The sequence below is a fragment of the Notolabrus celidotus genome, chromosome 1, assembly GCF_009762535.1.
Source record: "Notolabrus celidotus isolate fNotCel1 chromosome 1, fNotCel1.pri, whole genome shotgun sequence".
Taxonomy (NCBI): domain Eukaryota; kingdom Metazoa; phylum Chordata; class Actinopteri; order Labriformes; family Labridae; genus Notolabrus; species Notolabrus celidotus.
Genome location: NC_048272.1, coordinates 42,183,010 through 42,193,008, shown reverse-complemented (window position 1 = coordinate 42,193,008; position 9,999 = coordinate 42,183,010). Strand labels below are relative to the sequence as shown.

General features: G+C 46.7%; 1 protein-coding gene across 1 annotated transcript; it reads right to left on the bottom strand.

The window, feature by feature from the left end:
- Window positions 1–4,688: 4,688 nt before the first annotated feature.
- On the bottom strand, window positions 4,689–9,771 carry LOC117817610 (olfactory receptor 52K1-like). Its single transcript, XM_034690364.1, has 2 exons — window positions 9,651–9,771; window positions 4,689–5,867 (listed from the first exon to the last, which is right to left on the bottom strand). Exon 2 carries the CDS (start codon window positions 5,827–5,829, stop codon window positions 4,882–4,884), a length of 948 nt encoding a protein of 315 aa, XP_034546255.1. The 5' UTR covers window positions 5,830–5,867; window positions 9,651–9,771; the 3' UTR covers window positions 4,689–4,881.
- Between the last annotated feature and the right edge of the window lie 228 nt (window positions 9,772–9,999).

Genomic DNA, 9,999 nt, shown 5'->3' with positions numbered 1-9,999 from the left:
GAACTTTCTGTTGCTGTCCCCAGGATCTGGAGCTCGTCCCCGGTCGTTGCTCTCCCTCTCGCTCGTCTGGCTCTGCCTTGCACTCGACCCCGGTCTCGTCCTCTCCGACCTGAGGTGCTTGGCTCAGGATCGTAATCAGCAGTCATCATGAGAGCTCTAACAAGCACAAAAAACAGTCAATATGTTGTAGTTCCAACACGAAAATGAAGACTGTCAACAATGGTGAACACTAATAAATATATTTTTTTTAATGTGGTAATATAATCGGTTTACTTACATGGGAGATAGACGTGTTTTTCCTCCGCTGAAAATAAAGTCAATCGCTCGCCGCTCCACAGCTAGCTATCGTGACGTCATCCTCCAGCTGTAGTCTGCCACAGCGCGTTCATGTGTTAGGAGGCGTGTCCCTCCCCTCTCCCTACAGGCTGCTCTGAAGGAGGGGAGGGCTCTGTTCGGCTGTGTGCTTTCAAAATCAAGCTAACTGCTGCGGCTTTCTCAGGATCTCCTACTCCAGCTTTAAGTTGGACAAACTACCCTCCACAGTGCTGCTCTCCTCTGTGTGAACACTGTTTAAATATCTCCTCATTCCTTATTCTATAGTGGAGCGTTGTTCCATGTTTAACGGATGGTGGCCTTATTTGAGTTTTCTCTCCTTCATCACCTCGTTGTTTTTGCAATATAGATTAAAAAAATCTAAGTTTTATACTTATAATATTCTGTTGTCCCTTTTACTTTAAGCTATGAGTCTCTTAATTGTAAAGGGTTATGTGTAATATTGTCATGCGGTCACCATCATGCAGACTTTGGGTCAATAAGGAAAAACAACAAACATTCCACTATTTGTCGACTATGGGCAAAATCTGATGAATCAGATTCAACTAAGCAAATCCTTAGTCTGGCTCACCCCTAGTATATATACATATATCCAGTATATACACACGTGTGTGTGTGTGTGTGTGTGTGTGTGTGTGTGTGTTGTTTCAATACTGTATATACTGTATGTATATATACAGTATTTACACACATATATGTGTTACTGTGTATATATGTAGATGTATTACTTCAACATGAATTAAACATTATTTTGCTAAGAAAAAAAAGTAAAGTTTTACCACACTAACAAAAACTTGATACATCTACAGACCTCAACAATCTGTGTATCATTCGCTCATTTGATTTTCAAAATAAAACCAAAAATGAAAAAACAAGAAAACGAATGGTTTTCTCAATATTCATTTCTAAAACAAAAATGAAAACACGGATAACAACTCTATTTCGGATTTCCGTTTTTGTGCTAAATTGAAAAATGAGGAAAACAGATAACGAGAGTTTTATCTGATTTCGACATTTTTCATCTGGCGACACTTAAGTGACCCAGAAGTGAACTTTACTCAGACGTTAAGAAGCACCTGTAAAAATCTGTTTTGGTATATTAATTAGATATTAATATTCAGTTATCTTTATTTTCTGTAATGAGAAGCAATGTTCTGCACTAAAGGATTAGTGACCAGTTGTGTTCTACTGCACATGTAAAACACTTTTTTTAGTAATCTTAATCTAACAGGTGAATAATCTGGGTACATATTCTGGAATAACTATTAAATAAAAGCAGAGAGAGATCCTGAAATGTTAAATTAATGTCAGACTGTGAACGTTATCCTCACTGATTAAATATTAAGATACTGTGGAATATACCCTGGTTCCCCCCCCAGCCTGGATACATGCTGTAACATGTGTACTCCTGGTCCCCCCCCAGCCTGGATACATGCTGTAACATGTGTACTCCTGGTTCCCCCCCCCAGCCTGGATACATGCTGTGACATGTGTACTCCTGGTTCCCCCCCCAGCCTGGATACATGCTGTGACATGTGTACTCCTGGTTCCCCCCCCAGCCTGGATACATGCTGTAACATGTGTACTCCTGGTTCCCCCCCCAGCCTGGATACATGCTGTAACATGTGTACTCCTGGTCCCCCCCAGCCTGGATACATGCTGTAACATGTGTACTCCTGGTTCCCCCCCAGCCTGGATACATGCTGTAACATGTGTACTCCTGGTCCCCCCCCAGCCTGGATACATGCTGTAACATGTGTACTCCTGGTTCCCCCCCAGCCTGGATACATGCTGTAACATGTGTACTCCTGGTTCCCCCCCCAGCCTGGATACATGCTGTAACATGTGTACTCCTGGTTCCCCCCCAGCCTGGATACATGCTGTAACATGTGTACTCCTGGTTTCCCCCCAGCCTGGATACATGCTGTAACATGTGTACTCCTGGTTCCCCCCCCAGCCTGGATACATGCTGTAACATGTGTACTCCTGGTTCCCCCCCAGCCTGGATACATGCTGTAACATGTGTACATATTATTCAATCATTCTTTATCTACAGAATAAATAACTTTCCTACATTTCAAAGATCAGAGCAGATTATTCAGATTATTCAGATTATTTATTCAGATTATTTCTTTTGATTTAATTCTTCACAAAGACGTTTCTGTCGGGCGTCTGTCCTCGCCCACCGGACAGATTGGAAAATGTCATCCTCAGTCCCATTAAAGTTACTAACCATAGACCTTTCTGGAGTCCCTGAGCTCCCTTGTCTCGTAGGTTCCTCTGGATCTCTGCTGCTGTGGACGTGCCAGACTCCAGCTGCTACAACTACTACAGTCATGGCCAAAAGTTTTGAGAATGACACAACTATTAATTTTCACAAAGTCTGCTGTTTCAGTTTTTATAATGGCAATTTGCATATACTCCAGAATGTTATGAGGAGTGATCAGCTCAACTGCAATTAATTGCAAAGTCCCTCTTTGCCTTGAAAATGAACTTTATCACCAAAAACACATTTCCACTGCATTTCAGCCCTGCCACAAAAGGACCAGCTAACATCATGTCAATGACACACAGGTGTCACACACATTAACACAGGTGTGGGTGTTGATGAGGACAAGGCTGGCGATCAATCTGTCATGATTGAGTGACTGGACACTTTAAAAGGAAGATGGTGCATGACACCATTGTTCCTCATCTGTTAGCCATGGTTACCTGCAAGGAAACACGTGCAGCCATCATTGCATTGCACAAAAAGGGCCTAACAGGGAAGTTTATAGCAGCGAGTAAGATTGCACCTCAGTCAACCGTCTATCGAATTATCAAGAACTTCAAGGAGAGAGGTTCAGTTGTTGCCAAACAGGCTCCAGGGCGCCCAAGAAAGTCCAGCAAGTGCCAGGACCGTCTCCTGAAGGTGTTACAGCTGCGGGATCGGGCCACCACCAGTGCAGAGCTTGCTCAGGAATGGCAGCAGGCAGGTGTGAGTGCATCTGCACACACAGTGAGGCGAAGACTTTTGGAGGAAGGCCTGGTGTCAAGGAGGGCAGCAAAGAAGCCACTTCTCACCAGTAAAAACCTCAGGGACAGACTGATATTCTGCAGAAGGTACAGGGACTGGACTGCTGAGGACTGGGGTAAAGTCATTTTCTCTGATGAATCCCCTTTCCAATTGTTTGGGGCATCTGGAGGAAGGCTTGTTCGGAGAAGACGAGGTGAGCGCTACCATCAGTCCTGTCTCTTGCCAACAGTGAAGCATCCTGAGACCGTTCATGTGTGGGGTTGCTTTTCGGTCAAGGGAGTGGGCTCTCTCACAATCTTGCCTAAAAACACAGCCATGAATAAAGAATGGTACCAGAACGTCCTCCGAGAGCAACTTCTCCCAACCATCCAAGGGCAGTTTGGTGATGAAGAATGCCTTTTCCAGCATGATGGAGCACCTTGCCATAAAGCAAAAGTCAGAACAAAATGGCTCGGGGAACAAAACATTAAGATTTTGGGCCCTTGGCCAGGAAACTCCCCAGATCTTAATCCCATTGAGAACTTGTGATCAATCCTCAAGAGGCAGGTGGACAATCAAAAACCCACAAATTCTGACAAACTCCAAGCATTGATTATGCAAGAATGGACTGCTATCAGTCAGGATTTGGTCCAGAAGTTGATTGACAGCATGCCAGGGAGAATTGCAGAGGTCTTGAAAAAGAAGGGTCAACACTGCAAATATTGACTTATTGCATGAATTCTGTGTAATTCCCAATAAAAGCTTTTGATACTTATGAAATGCTTCTAATTGTATTTCATTATACCATAGAAACATCTGACAAAAACACCTAAAAACCCTGAAGCAGCAGACTTTGTGAAAATGTAATATTTGTGCCATTCTCAAAACTTTTGGCCATGACTGTACTATCCGTCTCCCCACTATCATCTCTCTCTCTCTCTTCACCTCCCTCTATCCCTCTCTCAGACCTGCTGCTGAACTAACGCTTACAGTCTCTAATGATGCTGTTTGTTTGTATCAGGATGACGAAGCAGAGACCAGACTCTCCTGGACCCAGCTGTGTGTCCCTAAAGAGTGACCGGTCTAATGTATGCAGGGGAGGAATCATAAACTGGGGTTAATGTTCAGACTCTGAGCTTCATGGTGTGGGATGACTCATCAGTGTACAGGTACATATCTGTAAATCAGCACATCGTTAAAGTTCTATGTTTTCCATCAGTTCTCTCAGACAGTGTAAATGTGATGTATTCAAGTGTTTTTGTATTCTAGTTTAGATCATGATGGCCTGCAGCTTAAAAACTGTAAAACTACATATCTCAAAATATGAGAATATTTCATAGGATCAATCAGAACTGTTGGAACAGCAAGGGGCAACAGGCCACAGGTAGGCCGCCTGCTTCAAGGACTGTAGTCGTCCATCATTGATCTGGTAAGCTGAAGCAGCGTCCCGATGTCTTCTGACTTTAACTCGTGGAGTCATTTTCAGCTGTGAACGTACGTTTGATCCAACTTCTCGTCTTTGCTCTGTTGTTCTCATGAATGAAGGATCTGATTTAGGAACGGGGGGAAGTTTGGAAAAAGTGAGTCCACATCAGTGTCCTCAGGATCTGCTGTCTGATCTCAGTGGTCCTGACGCCGTATATGATGGGGTTGAAACAGCTCGGGAACAGCAGGTACATGGTGCTGAAGAAGACCCGGACGCCTGCAGGGAGACCGTTTCTGATCCGGTACGACAGGAAAGCTACAAGTGCGATGGTCAGACTGACGGTGATGACCACGATGTGTGTCACACAGGTGTGAAGGGCTTTGACCCCGGACTTTCCTGAACCCAGCACCGAGCTGAATATGACCACGTATGAGGCGGCGATGAAGACGAAGTCGGCTACAGGGATTAGAAACGCAGTCAGTAACCCCACCAGGTTGTTGATGGAGGTGCTCCCACAGGCCAGCTGCACCAACGCCATGTGCTCACAGAAACAGTGGTTCATCACTTCCCCAACACAGAACGACAACCTTCCTGCCAGACCGACCATCAGCGTGTTCAGGAAGAAGTTTCTGAACACCACGGGGATCACAAACTTCAGGAATCCTGGTAAAGCCATGCGCTCATGGTAGAAGAGGGGCGTGCAGATGGCAAAGTATCTGTCCACAGCCATCCAGACCAGCAGCGTGGACTGAAAGGCTCCGACAAAATGAATGAAATGCATCTGAACCAGGCAGCCAATCAGAGAGATCCCCTTCCAGTCAAACAGGAAGCTCAGCAGCATGTTGGGGACGAAGAACAGAGGGAGGCTCAGGTCCACGCACGCCATGCCAGCGATGAGGATGAACATGGGGGAGTGGAGGCTCCTCTGTGATATGATGACGTACAGCAGCAGAGAGTTGGCCAACAGTGACAGGACAAACATGATGAAGAACGGGAGGAAGAGGACGGGCCTCAGAGCTCCCAGCTCACTGAAGCCATCCAGGATGAAGACTCTGTAAGAGGAGACGTTCTCCATCCTCCCTCCTCCGGGTTCTGGGTTTCAGTTCAGAGAGTCTGAAAAGAAAGAGAAAACAGAGAAGGTGTTTGACAGCTGACGGTGAGATCTACAGAGCCGACCAAACTCTCCAATGAGCTCAGAACACACTGCTCAACGAGAGGATTCAACAGATCCACCGTCGTCCACATTGAAAGTCCAAATAGAACAGCAAAGGGAAGATTTGTCCTCACACCTACCTGCTGAGGTGATGGAATATAGAATAGAATGCCTTTATTGTCATTGTGTGACTTTCATACAATGAAATTAGGAAGGAGGAGGAGGAGTCCAGGCTGGGACTGTCCTGAGAGATATCCTGAGCTAACAGTCAGCTGTGTGTTCAGACTCACACACCTCACACACAGACTGTGTTCAGACTCACACACCTCACACACAGACTGTGTTCAGACTCACACACCTCACACACAGACTGTGTTCAGACTCACACACCTCACACACAGACTGTGTTCAGATTCACAAACCTCACACACAGACTGTGTTCAGACTCACACACCTCACACACAGACTGTGTTCAGACTCACACACCTCACACACAGACTGTGTTCAGACTCACACACCTCAAACACAGACTGTGTTCAGACTCACACACCTCACACACAGACTGTGTTCAGACTCACCTCACCTACAGACTGTGTGTTCAGACTCACCTCACACACCTCACACACAGACTGTGTTCAGACTCACACACCTCACACACAGACTGTGTTCAGACTCACACACCTCACACACAGACTGTGTGTTCAGACTCACACACCTCACACACAGACTGTGTTCAGACTCACACACCTCACACACAGACTGTGTTCAGACTCACACACCTCACACACAGACTGTGTGTTCAGACTCACACACCTCACACACAGACTGTGTGTTCAGACTCACACACCTCACACACAGACTGTGTGTTCAGACTCACACACCTCACACACAGACTGTGTGTTCAGACTCACACACCTCACACACAGACTGTGTGTTCAGACTCACCTCACACACAGACTGTGTTCAGACTCACCTCACACACAGACTGTGTGTTCAGACTCACACACCTCACACACAGACTGTGTGTTCAGACTCACACACCTCACACACAGACTGTGTGTTCAGACTCACTCACCTCACACACAGACTGTGTGTTCAGACTCACCTCACACACAGACTGTGTTCAGACTCACCTCACACACAGACTGTGTGTTCAGACTCACACACCTCACACACAGACTGTGTGTTCAGACTCACACACCTCACACACAGACTGTGTTCAGACTCACACACCTCACACACAGACTGTGTTCAGACTCACACACCTCACACACAGACTGTGTTCAGACTCACCTCACACACAGACTGTGTTCAGACTCACACACCTCACACACAGACTGTGTTCAGACTCACACACCTCACACACAGACTGTGTTCAGACTCACGACTCACCTCACATACAGACTGTGTTCAGACTCACACACCTCACACACAGACTGTGTTCAGACTCACACACCTCACACACAGACTGTGTTCAGACTCACACACCTCACACACAGACTGTGTGTTCAGACTCACCTCACACACAGACTGTGTTCAGACTCACACACCTCACACACAGACTGTGTTCAGACTCACACACCTCACACACAGACTGTGTTCAGACTCACGACTCACCTCACACACAGACTGTGTTCAGACTCACACACCTCACACACAGACTGTGTTCAGTCTCACACACCTCACACACAGACTGTGTTCAGACTCACACACCTCACACACAGACTGTGTTCAGACTCACCTCACCCACAGACTGTGTTCAGACTCACCTCACACACACACAGACTGTGTGCAGACTCACACACCTCACACACAGACTGTGTTCAGACTCACACACCTCACACACAGACTGTGTTCAGACTCACACACCTCACACACAGACTGTTACCTGTAGATGTATTTCTGCTCTTGTTTTCTTCAGTTCAGCTGTGAATCTGATGTCTGCCTGAGCAGTGTGCGCCCCCTGCAGCGTGCAGCACATCATTTTAAATACTCTGTGATGTTTAGAGTGAAGTTCAACACGTTTCTCTGTGAACATTAGAGAAAAGTCTGACCTTCAGGGTCACCAGCCGTCAGCCGGGACATCCCGTGTTTCAAACTGGATTGATTGACCTGAACGGGACGTTCTCTCTCTGAGACCAGCAGACCACACTTCACTGATCCTAGATCAGATCTGACACGGACAGTAGCCCATCATGCACAGATCACATCCATCAAGTGACACCTGTCGTCCAATCACAACCCCCTCAGGTGATGCACCTACAGCCTCTAAAGCACCAAGTCTCACTGAAATGAGTCAGGGACTCGTGGACGGGGTTGTTCAGTCGGCTGGAGGTGCACAGGTGAGATGAAATGAGGACCAATCAGCTGCTTCAACAAGCAACAGGGAGCAGAGAAGACCAGGGTCAGGCCTCCTGCACTTCATGCTGCCAGGTGTTTCAACAGGTCACACGGGTGTGAGCTGACAGAGCGGCACTGAAGGCCACACTAACAACAGCTGCTGCAGTAACGCTGCTTTCATGTCACATGATCCAGCCTGAAGCCGTCACAGCTTTAGGGAGCATCCACACGAGTCACGCCTCCCTGTAGACTTTAAATTACTGTGAGGCTCCAACCTGAGGTTTATCTCATCCTTCTGTTCAGAGGGGTCAGTGAGGGTCACTGACGGACTCATTCACTTCACCTTTCACTCACACAGAGACGGTCATGGTTTCTCCTCTCTGTCATGAACATATCTGAGGTTACTCTCAGATTGGGCTCTGAGGGTTTTTAAAGCTGTAGTCACACAACAGATCAAATACAGTTCTACCTCATCCACAACATTCACACATCAGAGCCACTCAGACGGCTGCAGCACCGAGCTCAGACTAAACATTTTGTCTGATTTGGTATAGAAACAGTCACCAACCCTTCCTGTCAGCGTTTCACGGTCGACCCTGACGGAGAAGTCAGCCTGAGGTTAGTCTGAAAACCTTCAACAGAGTCAAACATGAACCCAAGTGTTTCCTCCCTGCAGCCTTTCTCACTCCGTCTCATGGAGTCGTTTCAGAGCAGCAGAGGAGAACGTCACAAACAAACCACCTGATCCTCTCATGAAGGACAAGGATCCGTGTCAACACACCGACAGAAACCTCCACTCTGAAAACAAACCTTTGAACACCTTCACCAGAAAATACACGTCACATAAAACCTTTCACTCTGACGCTGAGTGATGCCAGGATGTGACCATAAATGTGTCTTCACCTACAGACACATGGTAACCTTCATACTTACATGCACACTTATATATACACACATCCTTTTCTTACACCTCACGCACATTGCTTCTTACTTGTTCCCTTTGTTCTATTTTATGTTTATATGTCTATTTGTGACTGTAGTTTACATGTGTGTGTGTTCCTGTTGTGCCTCTTGGTCAGGTCATGTTTGGAAGTGAGAACTGGTTCTCAAACATTTTTTACCTGGTAAAATAAAGGTAAAAAAAAAGAGCAGACAGAGCGCAGAGGGGCTGAAGGTCAATCTTATCAGAGAGAACCACACGCTGAACTCCCCCACACCATCATGCAGACTAAAGCAGGAGTCAGAGTCAGCTTCTCTGCAGCCTGTTTGAACCATGTGAGTTCAGCATGTTGAACACAAACAGCACAAAGACAGCAGCAGCTCAGAATCAGGAGATCAGTTCAGTCTGATGATCACTGCTCTGGATCCAGGATGTGTGACGGTCAGCCTGAGGAGCTGCTCACCCTCCAGCTCGAACAGATCAGCAGCTGTTACTTCAGCCGGAGTCTGTCCGCGTCCCATCTGCAGGTGGATGATGTCAGCTGCTGATTCTGGTTCATCCATCCCTCCGTCCACCTGTCCCTGCTGAGCACTGACTTTAATACCCTCCGTCTGACGCTGCCATTGGCTGCAGAGACAAAGTCCAATCCCCCAACAGAGCGCAGCAGCATCTCTGCAACAACACCAGAGTTCAGACAAACTTTTTAAAAGTCAATGAAGTTTGGCAGGTCAGAGGTCAGAGGTTATTCTAATGATGACATCACCAGTTTCCAGCCCCGCTACATTCTCTTCCTGCTTGTGTACAGGAAGCTG

What these genes read in the sequence shown, in the direction of transcription:
- LOC117817610 (XM_034690364.1), bottom strand. Translation starts at nt 5,829, where the DNA reads ATGGAGAACGTCTCCTCTTACAGAGTCTTCATCCTGGATGGCTTCAGT.